The sequence below is a fragment of the Strix aluco genome, chromosome 3 (assembly GCF_031877795.1).
Source record: "Strix aluco isolate bStrAlu1 chromosome 3, bStrAlu1.hap1, whole genome shotgun sequence".
In the NCBI taxonomy this organism is placed as follows: Eukaryota; Metazoa; Chordata; class Aves; order Strigiformes; family Strigidae; genus Strix; species Strix aluco.
Window position 1 is genome coordinate 57781617 of NC_133933.1, and position 24794 is coordinate 57806410.

General features: G+C 38.7%; 1 protein-coding gene across 10 annotated transcripts in view; it reads right to left on the reverse strand.

Annotated features, from left to right (window-relative positions):
• EPM2A (EPM2A glucan phosphatase, laforin) overlaps window positions 1-24794 on the reverse strand; it is a 42039-nt gene that overhangs the window by 12895 nt on the left and 4350 nt on the right. For all 10 annotated transcript variants that reach the window (XM_074818687.1, XM_074818677.1, XM_074818686.1 and 7 more), the window contains one exon: window positions 13603-13777. In XM_074818687.1, the coding sequence (XP_074674788.1) occupies window positions 13603-13777 (175 nt within the window). The remainder of the gene's footprint in view (window positions 1-13602; window positions 13778-24794) is intronic.

Consider the following 24794-nt stretch of genomic DNA (forward strand, 5'->3'; position numbering starts at 1 on the left):
AAATTAATTTAAATTGCACTAGGAAGACTTAAATTGAGATTAGGAAAGTTTTTTAGTGGTAGGAATAGTGAGGTAATTGAATGGAAGAGTAACAGGGCTGTAGAGTCTCATCACTGAGATGAGATCATATTTAAGATCAGGCTGGACAAACCTGGAATGATTTAAATGTAATTGAGACTACGTTAGAGCAAGTAAATGGACTGGATGCTTTCTGAGGTCTCTTTGAGCCTCTGATCTATGATACTATAATCATAAACTTTAATTTCCATCTCTGGGATCACTACCTATATTAATTTATCAAGCTCCATCTTGAAATAATTTAGGTTCCTTCTCCTCCCTGCCCTATTTGAAAGGTCATGCCAGAATTTAGACATCATTCCTTTGATGTCAGAAACCTTGTTCTATTTTACACTCTAAATTAATTCAGAAGCAATTAATATCCATTTGATCTTAAAGCAGGTTCAATTTCAATAATTCTTCTTCCTCCTTCTTACTAATTCCTGAATATCTTTTACAAATAGTAATATATCCTCTTTCTCAGTCTTCATTTAACTGTGCTAACTCAGACACCAAAAGTAGTCAAGCTATGGTAGCAAAAAGTTCCTTGCAAGCCAATTTATTTTGCTCCAACTCCAGTGTCATAAAAGCTACACAGCCTGTGGAAAATGCCATCATTCATTCCAAGTTGGCTCAGGCATCTCTGCTTTTCACCGCAGTTTGTGATGAAGGCGTGTCTTCTGTCAGGGAACCCCTGACATAGAAACAAAAAAGACTGTTAACATCATTTTGTATTTTAAATGGGTTTGCAAAACCAAATTTGTTATTCCCATTCCTCCCGTGATGCAAAGACAATGTAAAGTTCTCCTAACAAGAAACCTTGGGGATTTTTCTTGTGGGATATCTACTGACCACAAAGTTCCTGGGAAGAAGGCAACACAAAAGAGGCAGTGTATCCCCATTAACAGGGATTGCACCATTACCTCAAAGGTCAATTACTGATAGATGAGATATACCAGCCTGATACAGCTGATCTTCTTCTATGCCAGGAACATGTTCCAGACTGTTCCTCCTTGGGAAATGGAAGTGCAAAAGGAATTGTAAATCATCTTTGTTCTTCTGACCCAACAACAGATCAAATTTATCTAATTTTGTCTCTAGGATAAGTGCGCATGCTCCAATAAATTCAGTGGAATTGCTCTTGTTGAGCTTGCAGTACGTTTGAATCTACACAGGGAAAAAAAACACACTATGAGCTCTTCTCCTCTCTCATTCACCTCACTCCATTAAAAAGCTCAAAGCCAATGAATTTATATCTTATACTTTTTTTTTTAATAATCTATTTTATCTCTACTCTAGATATGATCTAAAATAACTTGGTCACACAAGACTTTACATACATGGCCAAAACTAAATTGTGAAAGATAAAATTTTATCCTCCCTGTATTCAAGGTGAAATATCTTATGTCATACTTCAATATATATTTCTACTGTGAAGATAAGAAAGCAATCATTCATAAGCACACACATGCCTTGTAGGATTTCATCAGACTTTATTTTCAAACATACACACAAGGTTTCTACTGTTGCTCAAGGAGCACACTGCATGCAGTAGAAAGCAGGATTTGCCTTTGTAAGGAATGACTCTTTTTATACTTCCATTTGTATAAACATTATCTGAAGCAAATGATGTGCCAATTACAAAAATACAGCCGGAGAAGAGAATCAGGTTCCAAGGCTTGTACTGAACAACCTGGAAAGGACTCCTCCATTGGCTTGTGAGGACTAATACTTAAATACTCCAATTATAGAATCCTGTCTCATGCAACCATGGTTGCCAATGGTTACTTCCTACATATGTCTCCGTTAGGTTGCCAACATTCCCATTTGTTTTGAATTAGAACAAATACTCAGAAACACAAGAACAACAGGCTGCTAAACTAAGCCAGATCGTAATGAGCCATGAATATCTTGGCATTAGGAATGAGAATTTCTGATGTTAATGCTTAGCAATGGGAATGATGCCACTGCTGGCACCTTTAAGTTAGAGCATTTTAACAAAATTGACTTAAACTGCTACAGATATACTTTAAGTTAGTCCCTGAGAAATTTCAGGAATCGTTGGTAAAAATATATTTTGTCTTCTTTCAGAGTTTACTTACTAGCAGCTGCTTAGAAATCTAGACTGCAAAAATAATAAAAGATAAGTCCACTTTTCAAAATGCAGCATTTCAGATCCAATGGAAATGCTTTCCAATGTTTCAGAAACAAGCACATATTCATGAAAATTACATAATTGCAAAGCACAGGTTATTGCAAGGTGGCCTCGCAGCATATGCACACATACAAAATGCCCCTCAGAACGGCAACAGTCAGAGGAAGAAGCACATCCATCCCTTGTGGTACCATTCAAACTCAACAGTCTTGACAGGGTCTGTATCTGTGTTCATTCCAGTTACGATATTTATCCAGAATTTCTAAACTCGCATCACTCCATTTATAATAATTTTAAAGAGGGATGGACACATTTCAGAGTACCACAGCCTGGGGGTCAACATCCTAGAAATATTGAGAAAAAATGAATCAATGCATGACCACAGTCAGCTACATAAATATCTAAAATATTTATGTACTTTATATAACAACTTTATATAATAACATGTTCCCACAACAAACTCAGATCAAAGGGACAACAGCTGCATGGTGCTACCATAATAAAATTGTCAGAAAACTTCATTTTAGCTAACACACCTGGTTACTAGATTATAAACATAAAATTAATAACCCTGGTGGATGGGTCGCCAACCTTGAATGCTGAGGCTGAGATTGTAACAGAGCTACTGAGAGGCCCCAGAAGGCCCTATGTAAGTCTTCTTAACACAAAACAGCAAAGTATAGTGGGATCTCTTGAAGACATCTTGGATGTCCAAAGGGAAAAAATCATTTGACTTAAATTTAATGAACGAGCAATCCTGCAGGTTTTATTGGTGCCCAAAGACTGATAAGAATTACCAAGGGTTGTCTATCTTTTATGACTGCTTTTTTTTTTCAGATTTCTTTCTTTTCCTAGTAATATCATTTCACCTGCTTAGAAAGTAACATTGCAGGCATTTGAACAAATGTATTAATCTACTGTTACTAAAGTTTATGTAAATGTGTTTACATTCTTGGCTGAAGCTTGACTTTGTGAATTTGTAAAACAATACTCATACTGGATACCCTTAGTACCTAGACCGCAAATACATTTGAGAAGCTTTTTCCTCCTTTCATCTCACAGATCGAAGCAGCTCAGTATTACAGGAAGCTGAGCAATTCAGTCTGCTGCAGCAAAAGCAGTAGTTAATGCTGTGTTTAGGAGTGGTCTCTGCACAGCCAACCCTTCGAACTGGCAGCTGGACTGCAGAAAGAAGGAACACTAAAATATTATTTTATTAGGGAAGCTGCATATCCTCCTTATCAGATCTTCAGCTTGGGAAAGTGAAGGCACTGGATATAACTGTTCTGACGAGTTTTGAAAAGGCAGTCCTGGAGAAGCTAGATAAACTAAAAAAATATTTTTTTAAAAAAAAAGGCTCTGTAAGCCCACCAACATCTGCACGTATATACTAGTGCCTAGCATCCAGTCCCTGAACTGAAAGACAGAGCCACAGAGAGTCTTGCTGCTGGCCCACAGCTGATGAATGGACTTTCTGCATGAATGCTACCATCCTATTCCTGCTGCTCTTCACCCAATTACTTGAAGTTGTAGGTAGGTAGGTAGGTAGGTAGGTAGGTAGAGAGATAGAGAGATAGAGAGATAGAGAGATAGAGAGATAGAGAAAGGAAGAAAGCAAGCAAGCTTCTACTTCATTACTGACTTTATTTATATTCCACATTTTCCTGTCCCTGTATTAAAACTGAAATGCGTATTTCCCCTTCTTCCTCTTCTCGCATGCTTAAAATCCTATTTTTTCTATCATGAGGTATTTTCATATCAAAGAAAAAAGAAGTTTCATTTAAACTTACAAAGCATGGTGTCTATTGAACCAATAAAGAGGAAATCCATGTTTCTTATAACTTGGCAATGTCTATGACATTTGACTCAATTTTTATCATAGTTCACAAGAGGACATACATTAAACTTCTGAACAATTGCAGGGATTATGTACCTGACTCTCTGAAATTTAATTTCCCAAAGTACAAGTCTTAAAGGAGGGAACAAGAGATTTTCAGTTCAGACTCTTAATATGTTCCCTGGGAAGACAAACACAGTTCATGTCTTTGTTTTTTGTTTTTTCTTGCAGAGAAAAAATTATATATGGGAAAATACAGCGGTAGTTTGATCATATCTATCTACTTTTGGGAAATAAAATACTTATGTTTCTGAGACAAAATTCAAAGACACTAGAGCTACATTCAAGTTTCCTTTCTAATAAATCATTTTTTATCCTTTAAATAGGATTCTCCATATTTTTACATGGAGGATCTTTTTTTAAATTATCCTGTATATATCTAGAGCATTTCAGAAAGAAAACTGGCATTTATACCTCTCAGCATTTATAAAAATTATTGAGGATAGAGGTAGAATTCATAACAATTGCTTCAGCTTGATACTGTTTTAAATTAAGTATCTTTTACACTCTTCTCATTTCATTTGAGTTGAAACAACTATGCAACTGTTTATTTCAGATTTTTCTTACAGGTTACCTGTTTCAGAAATACAGTATACACTGAACAAGCAAACACCAAACCAGCTGGTGGCAATAAACTATCTGATGGTGCCACCTTTCACATTTGGGGACTGAAGACTTTCTCATTTTGAGGCTTTTTTTTCTGTAAGAGTCAGCTGCAGGCTGGCTGGGTTAACCTGCCCTAGTAGATGTGCCTGCAAAAAACCATGGGAAGGGTAGACAGAGTGGTCTACACTGCAAACACAAGTTCCTGGTTCAACAGTTGTAAATTATGGAGTTCTCTTAGTGAAACTCTTCTGATAACAACCAAATACCTGAATTGGTTCCCCCCGGTAAACTAAACAGCAATAAGGTTGAGTACACAATCTCTGCTTTTGAAAAAGAGCTTCTGTTATCTTTAGATAAACTATACTAAGGTGCCAGGGATTACAGGGCACCTAGTAAATGCATGTAAAAGCTAAGAGGAAATAAATATCTGTGAGACAACTGGAACATCATCTTTGGTGAAAGAGTGATGCTGCGCCTTCCACATCATCCTGGCTGTGAGCTAAATTGCCCAGGATTTCACAATCTCAGTCAATTTCATTCACAGCCGGCAACACCAGCAAATTGCTTTCCAATGGAGACAGAACTTTACTCCCTCGCTGATGGCCTGAATGTTAAAGAGTAAAGAGGCAGGAAAAAGGGCTGAAGACCTCCAGAAGAAATACAGATAAGGGACAGGGAGGCCCAGTAAAACAGAAAGAGAAATTCAAAGCAACAATAGTTTTTGCTCCCTAACAGTGATACCCCAGACAAAATTCATATTTACTAGACTATCAACATTTGCCTGTTCTATCCCACAGAGAAAAACAGAACAAATTAGTATGTTTACTCTTCAAGGTTTTTTCATGGAGGGTTCCCAGTCTTCCTCTGGTTTTTGCTCCCAGAATGACACATAACTGTAAGCTTTTCTTAAGAAGTAAGGAAATCATTTTGTGCAGCAACACACCTAAGAAAAGATCCATTTTAAAGAGCAACAGTGGTGTTAAGCAAATATTGCCCATTACCAGCCAGCTAATGAAAAGCGTTCATCTTGGCATCAACAGCCAGTCTCTGCTTGCTGTCATTTTATTAATGAAATACTCATTCCTAAACAATCATCCCCTAAATAAATAATTCTCAATCAAATGTCAATTCCATATGCCACATATGAATGGCAGAATGGTAAAGAAAAATCCAGAAAAAAAGTCCAGATAAAACTCACAAGACTATCCAGACAGCATGCTAAGCTCCCTTTTAGCTTGTTGTATCCTGTTGCCCGCTCCCTGATTGGAAATTACTTGGTTAAATTACTATCTCTTTCTAGTTGAACCCTCATTTCAGGTTTTCTTCTAAAGCACCTTGCAAGCCACCAGTTCCTGGTATGTGAATGGAAGCCGGTTGCTGCCACGAAGCAGCAGCCAGTCTTTGCAGCTCTCTCTCCCTCTGCCATCTCACAGCACTTGATCCAACTCAGCTATGCACATTCTGCCAGGTTTTTTTAATGATTTTCAAAAATTTTTTAAATTTGCCAAATTGAGCCATGCTCAATGTACTTCATATGTATAATTTATACATACAAATTATTCCTTTTCCAGAGGAATGACACATCTAATAATTGCCGCCTTGCAGAGCTTTGTGCCGATGTGGCGTTACAAGCACCGGGACTCTTGCTGTGGTCCCATTCCTCCTCCTGTGGCCACACACACGCTGCCAGTCCAGCAGTGGCACTGTGCAGACCCCATAAAGCCCAGCCCAGACCTGCAACAGACAAAATCATATTAACTTCTGAGATGGAAGTTCATTAAGAGCTTTGTTGATGCAAAAGCTCTCTTTTGCCTAAGCGGGATTACTGTTTGGGGGTTTTAGCAACACTGTCAGGAAGCTATTGCATATCCATACCACTTCCCTCACCATCAGAGTTTAGGGAAGCCAACTGGTTCTTCCTCAGCTGAGCCAAAAGCCTTGACATTACGTCCGAATATGATTCAGACTGTGATTAGGGGAGAAAAACCTTTTTCAGATGTGTAACATCCAGAAGATTTCCTTTATCCTTCTTTGCAGGGATAGGGAACAGAAAGAACTTCACAACCCTGCTTCCTTCATAATGAGTATAACAAAGGCAAACAGGACATAATTAAGGTGCCATGGAAGCCATTTCTTTCTAGTACAGATGAGTGCTAGGCATTACTCTGGGGGATTCAGTAATTTCCAAACTGTGAAAATATTCTGTGTTTCATTAGAAATATATTGTTTCAAAAGTGAAATCCACCTATCAGTGTGATTTGCCCTTATTGACTACCAAGAATTATTCTAATTGCTCTGTAACTTAAAGCAATGTAAAATTCCACACTAAATCACTTCTAAAATGTTATGCTGTTTAGACTATATAAACAGTTCAAAATTATTAATTTATCAATAATGCTGACAACATACATTGTGGCTTTATAAAAAAGGGAAGAAAGCACTTCCAAAAAGCTGGTGAATATTAATGAAGCCTGCCATTTAAAAAATTGCTGACACAAAAATATTAATAGTTCACAACTTTTCTAGTTTTCAGTCTAGTTTGCTGCCAAAATCATTCCCTCCTCCAATTTTATCATATTTACAGAGATAATTTACCATTCATCAGCCATTACTTCAACAGCGTCATCCCAATGTAGAGTATTTTGTGTCCCTCAGCCACTACAGTACACAACAAACCTGGCAGGATGCTGGCTAGTAGCCATTCATCAGATTTATCACACCAGTCATTGTAGGTAGAAGTAGTATTGGGAATTCAAACACTGATAACAGTTATGTAAAAATCTTTAATCTAAAAGTTCCATGACTTTTTCCTCTAGGAAAATTTACATCACCCATTTAAATGCCAGATTTTGCTTGTTACTATGGCACTCACAAGAAATGCGATTAGAAATGAGTAGCTGAGATCCAGGAGTTCCCATTTCAAGTGCCCAGGTGGTAGGTCACGGTGAGGGAACCAGGGATGTACTGACAACAGCTATTTGCTAATACTCAGAAAAACTAAAAGTGAAAAATTAGTTTCCTTGATCCAGTTCATCCACAGTACTTCACAGGTACCACAGTTTATGACTGCACCACTGGCACATCCTAACTGTTTCTGTGCACAGTTCATGGGACTGGGCTTTGTAGCTAACTCTCTAATAGCCTGTCTTAGGTTAGACCAGTCAAGTGTCATCCTGCCCATGCAAAATCACAAAACTTGGAAAAGCAGAATCTGTTTTCAAGTTCTTAGCCACTGTTAGGGAGGGCACAGAGCCAGGAGTTCATGAAAGGAGATAGCCATCCAAAGTTGGATAGCCAACAAATGTGGAAGAGAAATGCATTTCTTACCCAATACAGAGATAAATAAATGTAAACAAATAAGGACTTTAAAAATGGATAAAATTCTGACCTCCTAATATATCTGTCTTCTCACTCTTGCTCCTATTTCCTCACACTTCCTCGTAATTTTCAATAACTTAAACAAAAAATGCTTAAAAGCCACTTCTTACACTGATTTGAAACCCATTTTCTTCACAGCAGAGACTAGTGAAAGCATTTCACAGCGCCAGTTGAGGGTGATATAGAAAAAAAATGAAGATATACAAGGGACAAAAAAATAGAATTCATATTTAAACCATTCCATAAAAGATGATTCCCATTGGTGAGTAAACAATGGATCTCATTTAGACTAGTTTAAGACTATAGCTCAATCTAATAAAACAAAATTCAAATGAGTGATCAAATGTCCTAGTTTATGGGATAAACATATCAAAAAATGCGGCTTAGAATACTTCCATTATTTAATGTATAAAATGGCCAGCTAACTCTACAGTTAGAGCCCCAAATACTGAAATTAAAGGCCAAATTCCTATTAATGTTAAGTACTTTTAATCAGGATTATTTTATTAGAATACAAACGAAAACTTTTGTTCTGGAGCTCATTATTTCTTATTCTTTTCTCTAATACTGTTACCACAAGTAGTCTTTAGGCACAGGGGATGGCTAGCTCTCAGCTTTTAATGTTAATTATGGTAATCTCTCTTGTAGCACCCTCTCTTGTATTTTTTCCAGTTGCATAATTCAAAGGTAATTCTAACTTCATATTGAACTGAGATGGACATTATTCATTAATATAGGCTAGGGATGGAATACAAGATCAAGATGAACACACCTAGCCTGGGTTACCTAAAAATGGGTGTCTTCAGGGACAGCAATGCTCAATGCATTGCCTCAGTACAGCTTCCCGCTGACATCTGAGACATCCTATAGCATCTGGAACACCTGGATGGGGCTCACAGATACGGCTAACAAGTTATAAGAAATCATGTTCCTGTCATGCAGCAGCTGGAGGCCACACAGTAAACTCTAGAGTATCTGAAATGATGCTAGACATCGACATTCAAGCAACCAGACAGGACGTTTAACGTCTCATTATAAATCAGTAGAGATCTCATCAGCATCATCAGTGGACTTTGGAGACTAATTCAATTCTTCAATTCACTCTAAAGTATACATCTAGTCACCAGTGAGTTAAATTGCTGTATACAGACATGAATTTAGCTGTCATAATCTCAAGCTGAGTCCTACCACAGATGTCTTTTAAATTTATCTTTACATTCATCAATCCCAGCAGAGTTCTAACATTCAAATAGCAATAACCGTGCCTTGTATGACCCAGATAAGTTAACAGAAGTTACATTATTTCCCTTCTACAGTGATTCTGATGCAAAAATATACTCAACCAGCTTCTTGTTTTCCACCCCAATTAAAGATGCGTGTCAATGAAGTAAATGCTCATTTTCTTCACAGGAGAATTACTACGGACAAAAGGAAACTCAGTGCTCATCAGCAGAATACTGCTTTAGTGACTCCAGAAGGCAAACAAGAAGCATCTGGATTTTGCCCTGCATCATTCCTCATCCACTCACCTATCTACGTTAAAATTTTAGTACACATCAGGAGTGCATATTTTATGTGACTCTCCTGATCATCCCCACTTAACACTTGGCTTACATTATAACCTACATTACTACGGCAGTGTCAAAGGAAACCATTTTACCAACAATCTACAAAGCATTTGTAAAAACTACATCATAAATTAAGTTTAATTTCCAACCATCAAGAAACAAACAAAAAAAAATAGTATTTCTAAGCACAAGGGTTTATTCTCTTTTTATCTTTTGCTTTGTTTTGTCTTAAAGAACAAAATAGGACATAAACACTGATGATAGCAACATATTTGTCAACTTCACAATTTCTTGGATTATATCCAGTTACAGAAGCATCCCACCCGCTCTGTAAACATAAAATATTAATATTTAATCGCCGTAACACCTAAGTGCAAAAAAGCTGCTATAAAAACTGTACCTAAAAAAATTGTTCTCAGGACCCACTGCTACTCTCATGTAGTGACTCCCCCGTTGCATTCTTTTAAAGTTGATTGTGTATTTTCCTCTAAAATGTTTAGCAGCTGTAATAATACTTCAGTTAGAGATTAACTATCATTGCTGTCTGAGGAATTCACTTACAGAATCCAGTTTAGCCGCATTTTACATGTAAAGCATGTAAAAAATATTTTTCTTCATCAGCTTTAGGAGATATGACCCACAAAAAGCCCACACAATGAATAAAATTACAGTTAGGAAGACAATAAATTTTAACATGTATTATCAAAAATTAGACACCATAGATGGCATCAAATATATATCCAAAAACGAAGAGGTGGTGGTCATACATCATATTTGAATGAGTAGGCAAAAACTATGGGAACTCACTACTTATCAGGAGTGGATCTGGGAAACTAAAATTAGTCTGAAAATAGAAAACTGTAACTAGACGGATTTTCCTTTTGGAGTTATTCATTCCCATAGCACCTAATTCTACCATCAAGCATCATTGTCTCCAACATATTATTTAAGGATTTTGTAATTTCAGGTGTCACTCCCTCTCTTGCTTTTATGCAATACTTTTCTTCTGAGAATTGCAGAGTTTTTTATATAAATAATAAGGTATCTAACACCTATGAATTAGGAATTTCTACCTTTCACAGATGGAACTGAAACAGAGCTAACATGCCCCAGATTTACAAATTTTCTGAAGTCATCTTCTCCCAGAAAAGATTACAATAACTCTAATTTGCTTTGGAAAATTACTGTGTCCTAAGTGAACTGTCCTGTAATTTGAAGGCATCTTATTGCAGTAATATCTAACACAAAAGAGAAAAGGACTGTTATTTTTTCCTGAACCAGATTTCGGTGAGATGTGTCATTACATGTCCAAAACAAGTGAACACTAATGCCATGGAGGTATCAGTCATGACTCCATAGCTGCAGGCAAGTTCCATTTCACACGTTAAAAAAATGAATTCAAATCCTGTTATGCTTAAAAAATACATCATATACTCTCCAGCCTGAATGACCAACACAAATTGAGTTCTCTAAATATAAGTTTAAATATAAATTCACTGATTTATGAGCAAATACATCTATACTGAATAAGAAAAATCTGATTCCTCAGAGCATTGCTGTCAGCCTTAGCATTATTCAGAATGACTTTGGCAACAGCAAGAAGCAGGCTCTCCTCATCCTGCTGCAGCTCATTTAAAGTTGAAGCGCATACTTCATGAAGAAGTAAGGTGGCAGTAAAGCTCAGATCAACTGTTTCTAATTGTTGTGACTAGACAGAGGACAAGTAAAACCAGTCCGAGGACTCACATGGGAGGCCATTTTGACAGAGATAAACTTTCCTCCCCAGCTAATTCGCGCATGGCAATCCTATTAAGTGGAGCAACATAGAGAAGCGGCTCACATCAGAAGTTTTCATTGATAAATCACTTCTTTCAAGCTGCCACAGTTATGTAAAGATTCTACAGCTGGTGATGGGGCTCAGAATTTGTGTTCATAAAGCTCCCCGTGGTTCTGCTGCTTCTGTTACAGCGTGGAAAAAAGTAACCTTAGTTGGATAATTACAATTTGATCATACACTGAGCTTTTAACCATACAGGCAGAGGGACTGGGTTTTTGCTTCTGTTTTGGGAGGGGGTTTTGTGTTGGGTTTTTCTTTCTTTTTGGTGATATTAATCTCCATAGTACTCTTCTAATCAACAAATCCATTACAAAATGCATACATTTTCATCAGCTCACTTCAGCTGTTCTGCCAAAAAAAAATCTTAATTAGCCAGTATTTTTGGGCTGCTTTGTTATAACCAGTGGAATGGTGAATCTGCCCCCAACTGTTAATAATTAAAGTCATTTAAGGCTGCATGTCTTCAAACTATTAAAAATAATTATGCAACAGGACTGTTATGCAGTATCCTCACTTAATATATCTCAAAGAAATGAGATAAGAATTACTGAAGATGTACATATGAGGTTGCCTTGCAATGAAGGTATGTGTGTGTGAGAGGAGAATGGAGGAGGAGATCCTCATCTGGAAAAGACTACACAAGTCAAAAAATTTTCTTCAAATATTCTTTAGTGGAATCTGCAGCTTTTTACCTAATCTTGGAAACACAGTCACGCAGATAAGGCAGTATTAAATGGATCACTGCTGCCTCTGGAAAGGAAGATAAGTTAGCCTTTGGTACTTAGATATTTGCTTTCTGACAGCTGTTCTTTCTCACAAACTTTCTCTGCCAAGCAAAGATTATTTGGGATTGACAAGTCAGTGCTTTGTAATAAACAAGATCTTTTCTCTGATAGGCTGTTGGAAATGGATGCTTAAGATACAGATAACAGCACAGTCTGTCAGGTGTATTATATAGCTCGAGGGGGTCTTAGGGAAAAGGTACCGAGCCACATGAATACCTACATATGCCCAACAGTGCTTATGAATCCATACTATTCCAAAAGATACCAAGAGAGGGAAATTTTTCCCTCATACGCTGCAACTCTAATGAGAAGACAACTCTGCTTCCCACTCTGTGGGAGGATGGAGACAAAAGAATAGAACAAGGAGACAAGACGGTGAGGTTGGTGTAGCTGAAACGGTAATCTGGAGAAATTCACACAAAGCAATGCTAAGACCTAATGAAAGTACGAGGTGGTTTGATCTCTTAAAAAAATACATATCCCTTTGGGATCACTAACTGCTCTGTAACTAACATCAGCTGCACGTGGCATGCCACAGTCGTCAGCATTCATGTAACCATTATCAATCAACACACTTGCTGCCACAACCATGACTAGAGATGGGGAGAAAATTACCAGTGGTCCCAAATTCCTCAGTGCCGCTTTGTTAACCACCAGTGCTAAGGCTGCTGCTCTAAATACAGCCTGTGCTTTATCTGCAGCCCTAAAGGGTGGGTGCCCTCTTCTCTTTAAGCTTTACTGTCTCCTAATTCAGGCCAGGATGCTTCACTGGTGAAGTGAACTCAAGTGAACACCATGGAAGTACAAACATTTTAAGACTTGTATAAGTTTCAGTATTTTTTTTAATGCATGCACAGAAGCAGAAGTCATCTATAACAGCTGTAATTAATGGCAGTTGCTGCCACATATGAGCCATAACGTGAGGCCCTAAAGTTCTGGTGATGGAATATATCCTTTTTCTTTCCCAGGAGATGTTCTTCAGCAAAATAATTCCAAACATACATGCGTATTTACCTGTGTATATGGACAGACAAGCATTTGAAAATGACAGTTCCTCATAAATTTATCCATAAATTACTACTAGTCATTTTCAGATGTGATGCAACTTAACACACCTGTGCAGGCTGCAGGTATCTTGAACTCATAATCTCTCCTTTTTATTGTCAAAAGTGACATTTAATTGGAAAGGGATGTTGAATCTTTGTTAAACTTTGCTGTTACATGCATACTACCATTCACCACTTCAAAGTTTGCTGACACTATGTTGATACAGATTTTCAGTTTGAATACCTGACACCAGTCAAGCCCTGCACCTTTACCTGGAATAATGGATAGCTTGATGTCCTGCAATATTAAAATAGAAGTCAGTTGTATGTTTCATCTCATCAGTATGTCCAGAGATTTCAATCCAGTGTGCTATTGGGAGGCAATAAACTCCATCTACTATGTTGCTCTGGTTGTAAACACAACTTCGATCATGACAGGGCCCATTACCTAGAACAGAAGAAAGGACAATTGCAGGCTGTGTATTTGGAAAATCTTCCGAAAGATTTGCAGGAGATGTGAACTGATTATTTAAGGCCAGAAGTGGTGTTCACTGCCTATTCAAACTGCATTTCTCATAACACATTATTAACACTTGAAATAGTTGTAACAGAAGCACTGCCACAAAGCAAATGTTCAGCATTAAAATAAACTTTTGCAAACTGTTTAAAAAAAACATTAAAGCTGTATAAGACTCCAAAATCATCAACCATAGTACTTAAAATTTGAAGAATAATTAATTTAAGTTCCTCATTTGATGTCTGATAATATGTGACCTCAGCATTTAATGCTTCTGCTGTGTGACCTCCCTCTGGGGGCCCAGCTTGATGTCGCTCAAGGTCTAGCTCTAACAGGGCACAGCAGCATCACCTCGCCTCAGGCTGACTTCTAAGGAAATTGCCAAGCTACAAGAAAGGCCTCACAGAAAGCAGAGTATGGTCGTGCAAGATCAGAAAGGTAAAACTGCAAACAAAGGTAGGATGGGTGACGCTGGATTTGTTACCACCTTAAGGGTTCAAGAGGAAAAACACCAACGTGGAAAGGCATCAAATCCTGAAGAGGAAAATCAAGCAGGTGACACACAACAACCTGGCAGCAATGAAGACAGGTTTCGGGAAGCAGAGAAGGATGGTCCTCCTCCACCTCATTCACAGCTGCTTGGCCAGCAAAGACCCTTCAGGTGTCCTGTCAGGGACAGGATGCATACCAATGCCTGGCCTAGGAGCTCGTTACATCCTACCTGTCTTTTATGTTTGCTGACCAACAAACAATCGCTTTGTACTCCTCAGATACACATTCCACTTACAGAGTTTGATCATACATGGTAAAAGTTGCCCACAGTGACCCAGAAAGGGACAGTCACATCTGCAATGGTGAGTAATCGCAATTACCTAAAATGGCTTTGTCTAAAGTAAGAATTTTTACATATGGTTTTCCACTATCTAATATCCATTACCCCTTTTTTTTCTCTTACAGGAATAATGTGAGCTTTAGTACAGAAAACCAATTTTTAATACCATGCCAGAGTAGGCAACTAGAATTGAACTGGGTCGTGTCATCAATCAAAAGGTTATCTAGCCTCAAAAATTCAGTACATGTATATTCTCCCCCCTCCCATTTTTACATACATATTGTAATACTAATTGCCACATAGGAATTATTGTGCAGATTAGAAATGACCCAGTCTATGGCTTGCTTTTAATGTAAACCTGTTACACTTATACATTATTAATGATGTTAGAACATTTCTGAGTAAAATTATGCCCAAAGGAATATCTTCAATTTCACACTGCACATAAATGCATGACCAGCTTCCAAGCACCACATTTATGGAAATTTGCTAGAGCAAGAGCATTCTGGGAGATGTATTAATGCAATGATTAGAGAATAAGGCTAACATTTAATACTAAAGCTCAAACAATCTCCTTATTTCCAGATGATGTGTCACGTTTTATTATAATTGTGAAATATTAGTATTTACCAAAAAGAAAAAGAAAATACTAGGCAGAAAACTATTTTCTCTTCCTGTATTGATGAACTATTATGCATCATATGCAATGGTAGGAAACAGCTTTTGATAAGCAAGGTGAGCAAGATCAGTATATAGCTCCTGAAGCTACAGATCTTACCACTATATTTTTTATCTCATATTTCTAATTGTTTACACATTCTTACCACTTTTAAACGATACTTGAAGACAGCAGTATACATCAACAAATACAACAGCATAACAAAACCTATGGATGTTTATGACACTTAACTGACTTCATGTATTGAGCAGAATCTTTACAACCACCAATAACACATCTTGCCTTCCCCATTTTACTCTCTGACAACTGTCTGTAGCGATGCATATCACCATGGCCCTGCCCCGCCATCTCAAGGCTGTGTCTGATCCCCACCCCCACCCACGGGCAGATGTCCCATCCAGCCTCAGCCTTGTCCTCAGGGAGGTGCCCGATGCCTGGGGCTGTCCCAGTGCACCCGGCAGCCTGCTCCTGGCTGCCAGCCCCGTGGGGTGTCCCTGCAGCCCCCGATCCCCAGGGAGCTGCCAGCCCTCACTGCATCCTGGCAGTTTTGAACCATGTTCTCAGGATCTCTGGCTCTTTTGCTACTCCCAGCCCTATTTTTCCTTGTATGCAGGTGCTCTTGTACCCATTCTGGCTCCCTCAAGGACTGCCCCTTCCGTTGCTCACAGCTGTTCCTCCTCTCTCACCAGGGTTTCTGCACGAATTTTTGCCATCACAGTCTACAATCTCTCCCTCCTGCTTAATTTCTTCTTTCCTCAAGGTGCTAGTCAGTCCTACAAGACAAGAAAGCCTCACTCTTCTTTGTCTTCATGATCTCAATTGCACCACAACGTGCTTCCTACTGTCCCATTTCCAAATGCTGCTGCTTGAGGTGCACGTTCTTCTGTCATTTATCAGTTTTACTGTCCCTCCTCCTTCTCCATCTTTAATTCTTGGCTCTTTTTTTCCTTCCTTCTTTATCATCTGCCTTCTTAAAGGGCAGTAACCTCCTTGCCTTGTAATCTTTTCACCTTCACCATCATTCATTCCCTTAGCTAGCCTACAACCACACATGAAAGCAGAGCCAAGAGTAAATAGCCATAAGACATTTGTTTCATTTGTTCCCTCAAACAGGTTTTCTCAAATCTCTTTCTGAAAAGCTTCCTTCTCTAATTGTTATTTGTCACTGTTGATTTTTCTGCATCACTCAACCTCACCTTCCTGCTGTGGCCTACAGTCAAACAGGAATCTCAAAAGCTACGTTTCGGTTTTGACTGTAATACTTAGGTAAACAATAACAGCTTGCATTTGTAACATTTTTCATGAGAACTGCCTAACTCTACTACTCCTTACATTATATACTGATCTATGAATTAACCACCCTCTTATTGAAATGTGATGTCTGTGCAACACAATGTATATGAGTATACATTCAAAATATATATTTATGTGTGTATATATATTCACATATTTGTTGAATATATATTCAGCAAATACAGTGATACAAATTCAGACAGGAAGGGGAGAGTGCTACCATCTCTAAGAAATACTAACTTAGATAACAGTATGATCACACTGAACTGTGTTCAGGAAGTTGATTCTCTATTCCCCTTGCAAGAGTTATGAAAGAAGGCAATTACAACAGATGATCAGGATCTCACTACCCAGGTAATATCCAAATGATACACAAGTGCTTCTCACCACAGTTTGCTTCACAAGATGCACTTAAGTTTCAAAAAAAGAGAAAATTGTTGTATCAGTTCACATCACGCTTCTGCTAGCACAGTTTGTCACAGGAAAACCATAATATTTTGGATACCATAATACAACAATACAAGGAAAGTTTCAGTAGAGCCAGGTGACAAGTTTGGAGGAGTAATGGAGGACTCATCGATAATTTAGAGCTACTATAAAAGGGCTAAAGATTGAATTCTCTCAACTTTTATCTTCAGCCAATGAAACCAGCTTTCATTCAAGGTAACTGATCATAAACCATGTTTTAAATAGAAAACAATTAGCAACACTTACATGTTCTATTATGTATTTGCAGAAAGTATACAGGTAGAAAAATGGTCACAGCTTGGGTGATGAGCAGAAATCATTAGCTGGATAACCCTCAGATCCTTCCTTTTCCACCCCTATCTTTTTAAACCTTTCCTTGTGAGTTTCCTCTGTCTGAAGCAAGGTGCATCAACCTCATGATATGAGGTACATTCAAGGCAAAACATGCCTTAGTCTCATTTTAGCCCCTTGAGCTCTGCTGATGGAGCAGATTCCTTGCACCTCCATCAGACTCAGATGAGCCAGCCCGAGACTTCTCACAAGCACTGGAAGAGCTCATGGCAAGAACAAAATAGCTTTCAGAGGCAGGATAAAAATCTGGCACACTAAGTGAAACATTTACTCTCCCCTCCCTCACCACAATAGGCCAAGTAAAGTCCTTTCTGGATTTGGATCCCTGGAGCATGGGGACTTCCCCATGGCCAGAACAGTGAGTTGGGCAGCGTGTTAGCTCCAGGCAGTGACCAACAGCACCACAGATCAAAGACCAACATCTCCTCGCTCACTCTCTAGTCCAGGGCTGTTGGTGTGGTTGGCTAGTTTGGGAGGAAACAGTGTGTGATGAAGGCAGTGGGACCAAGCTCAGAGGAATCTGACTCTTCTCAGTGCATCAGAAATGTGTTGCTGCCTTTTCTAATTTCTTACCTTCTGCTCAGGCACCAGAGAGAAAAGATAGTGGCCACTGTATACAGCATTGCCTGTATGCAGAGTCCAGACATGCCTGTTCATGTCTGAAGCCACTCACACCCAAACCAACTTCCTACTCCACTTAACCTTAAGTTTCTCCTGTCCCACAGGTCACCATTATCTGCTTTATCTAAAAGGTCACTGCACCTTTAGATTTTCTAAGTGACTTCGCTAGGAAGTCAGATGCAGCAGCCTTTCCCCACAGAAACTACGCTCAGCTTTATTGCTCACTTCTCAAATGCTCAAAGCATTTCATAAAGTAAGTTACCAAAACTGAAGGCCTAGTGCTGAAGTTTAGTTTCCATACCTGAAGCTTGGAAAGGCCCCACCAACAAGCAGGGAAGGCACTACTGTGCTGGGCAGCCATGTCTGTCAGGTTGTCTCTACATCACTGTCTGGCATGGCACAGAGAAGGTTCAGGGTTTAATTTGCTGCAGTCCAACAGGCCTCCAGGACCACAAGTGCACATCACATCTTTACCAACAACTAACTGTGCACCAGTGGCCAGTCCCAGGTACATACCACTCATGCAGAGATTGAATGGCTGGAGGACTCTGCATCCCTTTTGCAAGCTGGGTGCTCTAGACTTCACTCCATTAGGAAGGCAAGAGCTTGAAACATGCAGTGCTGAGCATGAGGGTGTACTGCAGAATCCCTAGGGGAGCTGCAAGGCACATTCTCACCAAAATGAACCCTTTGGTGCATAAATTGTTCATGTAAATACATCTGTCCCCTTACAATGACCAGTCTCCCCAAGCTTACCCAAAACTTGCACAAAGACTTCAGGATACTTTGACTAAACTCCCATGACTCCACCGGTCTCCAGAGTGGGAATTCACCAGAACTCCTATTTAAATGCCCTGCTCAGGTGCAGCAGCTGTGCACCTGCTCACCAGCGCTGGTGAGACAACAAGAGCTCCAGTCTCACAACTCACATGTTACTCACAGCACACAGAATGAGACCGCTGGGTAGGCTTCCAGGTACTTTTAATATGAACTGAACAGTTATTTGGGTGAATTCTTTTTTTTTTAATAGTCAAGAAAACATTGTGCAGCCTCAAAGATTTGGGGGAAGTTTAACAACATTTCAACTGTTCTGTTCCTAGAGCCAGTGGTAAAGAAAATCAAATCTTTTCCATTCACCTGTTCATCTTTACAGAAAACAAGCACAAATGGCTTTTGAGAAAGGACAATACACAACAGGAAACACATGTTTTTACAGCCCAAACCACTTCTAAATTAATATTTTTCTTAATCTTTTTTTTATTTACACTGTTCCAAGTGGCAAAACATTGGTTTATTTATTTTCGGGAGGCAAATACATAATCATCTGAAAACATGTAAAATTCAACCATAAAAAAGGGTAAGTTAAATATCTGAACAGTACTGATCCTCCTGTTAATTGATCATGTGGTCTTTCCTAGTTAGAGAACAAAATGAATTTGGAAGAGTTTATTAGAAGATACAGGTCCTAGTTCAATTGATAGGGTAGCACACTCTTTCCTTCAATAAGGTCCAGAATGATTTTATTTAAATTCTGCCTTTGTGAGTCTTCACAGCAAAAATGCTTATCTGAAAGAAATGTAAAAGTAAGTTTCTAGGCATTAAATTACAAAGTTTCTCACTTCTTTTGCAACCCACCTGTTGCTCTCTCTCTACTGCAGATGGTGGCGAAGTGGAATCCACTGAGGTAGGCAGGGAACTGCTGGAGAACAAAGCACCCAGCAGCCCCGCTTCAGCTCAAGCCTCACAGAGGGCTCTTTCAGAATCTGCATGACTGCACATATGGCTCCTGGTTTAATGCATATAAATGATGATCAAAGTGGCATATGAAGGAAGCTGGCCACACAACCAAGCAACCAAAAGATTAAAACCAAAGATCTCCATGTAACTGAAAAATGGCACTGGCAAAAGGTGGAGACAAGAACAAGAAAAGGAAAAACGAATGAAGTAAGTAAGAAAAAGATGTCCAAAGATCAAGGACTGGAAGAAGATAAGCAGAAACCAGAAGAGGATCTTCTGAAATTTGATCTAATCACATACAGTAACAGAATGCAAAGAAAAACCTTCAGTTACTATTTTATTACAGGTGTACTAAAGAGATGAAAAAAGTATAACCCAACAGTCTGCTAACAGCAAAGACTGGACACAGAGGACAACTGCACACAGATTGCATAATGTTCTGGAAGAGTCACACTGGTGAAATTATCACCTTGATCTTAAAAGATAATGAGCAAAACCTGGGTCAATGAAATTTCTCAGCACCATTAAGTGTGGTGAATAAAAAAACCACGAATGAACAAAAAAAATAAGATTGCCTCTTCCACTGTCTCCACAGAGCTCTTTGCAGCAAAGCCACTTAGTGTACTGCTCAGCCACAGCTCTCCCAGCTACCAGCTTGTTGTATACCTTGCTGGAAGTTTTAATTTTTTTCTGTTTTTTCCTGTGTGAGGGAAGGTATGCAGAAACTCCAGGGCACAGCAGCAGCTGCAGAGGTGCTGTGTATCTCATCCCTGCCTGAGCCAGACCCTACGCCACAGGCATGCGACTTCCAAACCTCCAAACTCCAGCAAGATCAGCGTGTTTCTCAGTTCACTGCTACCTTTGAAAAACCACAGGGCTACTTAAATGACCTTAGATATGCACATTAGCTTCAATGGCAACTAACAAATCCAAACAGCAAGCAGCCAGGCAATTTTCAGATCATCTACTTACAGATCAGTAAGAGCAAAGACTTACTTTTTTAATCTTTGTCATAAATTTTGCATGAACCAGCAGGCTTTACATGTCAAGTCAAAATCTTAAGTATGCTTAAATATTATAAGTAAATACATTTGCAATATTAAACGATGTCCTTTAACAAGGTAAATTAACATCTTGAGTTCAAGCTTAGAAATTCCCCTGGAAGAGTTTAATAACATAAGCACTATCAACACTCTGGGGACCGAGGAACGGAAGGGGTTGAGGAATAGAAGATTTTTAAAAAAACAGTAATAGAACAACAGGAACTAAAGGAAACATACGGAGAAAAAACAATTCTGAAATGAAGGATTTAAAAGATGAAGTATTTGCTACTTCCTTATCTTTCATACCAACATTATAATGAAGAAAAACCTCAAGCCCTATTTTGGACACAATCCTGTTATCTGAACGTCCTACTGCCGTGTCATTATCAGACATTACTGTAATTGAACTTCCTTCACTACAATGACAACACTCAAATTTACTTACACCAGATTCTGTCATGAAAGTCTCCCTGCTACCTAACTGTCTGAACAAAATTCAATCTCTGATGTCTTGAAATGGGATCTGTTTCAAACCCACCAAGGCTAAATTGCTATAGATTTGTCAAAAAAAAAAAAAACAGAGGTAGGGAAGGCTGAATCCCCCTTACTGGAACTGAGCGAAGTCAGGTATTTTGGCAGCTTGAGTCTGCCACAGGCTCTTAGACCTGAGTCCCAACTTCCTGAAGTCTCAGCGAAGCCCATGAATAGCTGCCCTTTATTTTTACACCTCTGACAAATAGCGCCAAATAACACATTTGAATTCTGTATGTCATGTACTAACCCTTACTCGTATGCTTAATAAAAATACACTTTGCTTTTTAATGCTTTTTCTGCTGTCAATAAACCATCTTCCTTTTAGATTCTGAAAACAGTAATGAATTTATTGTATTACTTAAATACCTTATATTATTATAAGACAGAATTGTTAATTTGCCACACCTAGTTCATTAACTCCTTTTTCATGACTAGTTTGATTTTCAGAAATGTCTCCTTGCATTTTCCAGACCAAAAGAGATATCCAAAAAGCAAAAGACCATTTGTATCATATACCACACATTTATTTTCTACCAGACTTGAAGCAGACTTTTTCAACTTCTCATTTTTATATATATATAAAACCAAGGAAACAAGTTTTAAATCTATTAAAATCCAGGTTGAATTTGAGATTTTTTAGTCTATTAGTCTAGTCCTAAGAGAATTCTTTTTATGGATTTTTTTTAATTATACCAGAATTAGAACTAAGTGGTTTACAAGAAAGCCCTCCTCAGCACATAATGCTGTTAATCAACAAGGCTTTTTTTCTTCTTTTTTTTTTTTTAATCAGAGAAAAGAAAATAAGAATTTTCAAAGACAACTTTCAAAAAGATGTGTTATATTTCTCTCTCTAGGTCTGCTTAGGCACAGGTGTTTCTCAGTGGGAGCTGCTACCATATTGAGTTTTTAACCAAATGCCCTGTCTAATGATGTAGATGAAGCCACAGAAAAGCAACTAAAAGGGAATTCAGCTCATGTAAAAAAGGAGATTCTTCTTAGACAGATGGTGGAAATAAGAATAAAGGAAATGCAGATGATAGAATAAAGGCTGATAGCAACAAAATGTATAATGTAATAAAGTCTTCCTAACTGCTTTGAAACTCTCTATGGCATTGTACTGTATATTAGTGATTGTTACTTTCTACCATACCAGAAAAGACTACTGAACTACAGGCAGGAAACAAGCTACATCAAAACAGTAACCATGGCAAAATTTTAACCGAAGTATCCTCCCCTGTGAGGACAGGCTGAGAGAGTTGGGGTTGTTCAGCCTGGAGAAGAGAAGGCTCTGGGGAGACCTTATAGCGGCCTTCCAGTACTTAAAGGGGGCTACAGGAAAGATGGGGAGGGACTCTTTATCAGGGAGTGTAGTGATAGGGCAAGGGGTAACGGTTTTAAACTGAAAGAGGGTAGATTTAGATTAGACATAAGGAAGAAATTCTTTACTGTGAGGGTGATGAGGCACTGGAACAGGTTGCCCAGAGAAGTGGTGGCTGCCCCCTCCCTGGAAGTGTTCAAGGCCAGGCTGGACGGGGCTTTGAGCAACCTGGTCTAGTGGAAGGTGTCCCTGCCCATGGCAGGGGGGTTGGAATTAGATGATCTTTAAGGTCCCTTCCAACCCAAACCATTCTGTGATCCTATGATCATCCCAATTACTTTACCTATCACTTCTCTGTGCTTCTCACCATTGAAAATAAATTCTCAACCCACAGTGAGGGCAGGGAGTGACATGGGGGATGGGAAAAGTAGTAAATAAAGTGTTTGCATAAATAATGTATTTATTGTAACTTTACCATTATAACCACAAATGCTTTAATTAGTCTCTCTCACAGCAGTCTGAGCTGGCCCCTGATGATCTCTGTGGGTAGGAAATGACACCTACCTGCCAAACCCAGAGGAATGCATGTGGACATACTTATTTTTATTCTTCTAATTTTGCAGTTTCACAGGCAACTCACCATTGTTTTACTGATCTCCAGTAGTCTGCTCAGCACAAGCTGGTTAACGCTGACACACAGATAGGAAGTAATGAAAAACTTGCTACCAATTCATACCATAATCCACCCTAAGTATACATCTTGGGGGGGTTGAAGAACAAAACACCAGGAGCTATTGCACTTTGTAAACAAGTTCCTCTCCGTTCACTAAAGAGGTATTGGGCAGTAGATTTCAAAGTTACCCACTTTTACTTACAAAGTTTCCTCACATCTGAAAGGTGTCAAGGCATCTAGCATTGTCCAGAAAGCAACAGCCTTGCACAAACAAAATGTATATTATGCACAATTATTAAACTATCAACCTCCAGTTGCGCTTTACGTTCCTTCCTAGTCACTACCTACTTCAAAACAAGACTGGGACAGGAGAAGCAAGTAAAGCCCTAGATTATTTTTAAAAGCAGAACAGATTACACTAAATACTCATGAAATGTGGAAGTAGCTGGAAGGAACTAGGCAGTGACTATACACAGGTGAAACGGCGACACCCAGTGGGAACACTACTGCATAAAATATCTGCATTAAGAGAGGTACGAAGGAATGCTATCCTCTCCTCTAATAGAACTGTTACCTAATTTGTGGATCTGTAGATTAGCTTTGGGAAAGAAAGAAAAAGAGATGCATTTAAGTTACAGAAAAATGTTGCATCCAACTGTACTTCTCCAGAATAGCCTCAAAGAATTTTTACTTTGCTTTATCCTGCTATGGCTTGGCCCCAAATATTTTCTGTTGTTACAGTCTCTGCAACACAAATGGCAACTAGGTATTAACTTCCCATTCAGCCTTTAAAAACATCTCCCCCTTTAAAATAAGAAATCATACCCATTTTGTTCCACAGAGTTGAAGCCAAGAAGTGAAACTGTTTTAGGTTTCAACACACTGCCACTTTAAAAATTAAATTTTAATGTGCCTTACTATCACCAATGTTTTCAGCCAATCAAGTGCTTGATCCTTGAAAGCTATGATCAAATTTTACTTTATATTTTCACTAATTATATTACAAAATTATGAAAACCTTTATTACTCCTTAAATGTACCAGTCTTTTTGAACTATCATCAGAAGCGTATGTTGTCCAACAGATGGCTTAATCTGTAACTAACAAGCTCATGGGAGTATGAACTGGAAACGTTGGAAGGCCAACATAGGAAGCCACAGGCTGTGTAACCTGAGCGCTTCTAAATCAAACTGTGTTGTATTGTTTGTTTGGAGCCCCTAAGAAACCACAGAGAACAACAGCAGCATGTAAGTGCAAAGACGACACCTCCTTTTCTCTCCTCCCCCCTCCCAAAACTAGAGATGGTTTTCTTGGAAGGAATAAGGCTCTGCTCACCTGTACAAAGTACTAGAATGTAGGTTAATTGTGCTTTTCAGCTTTAACTGGCAAGTTACCTTGTA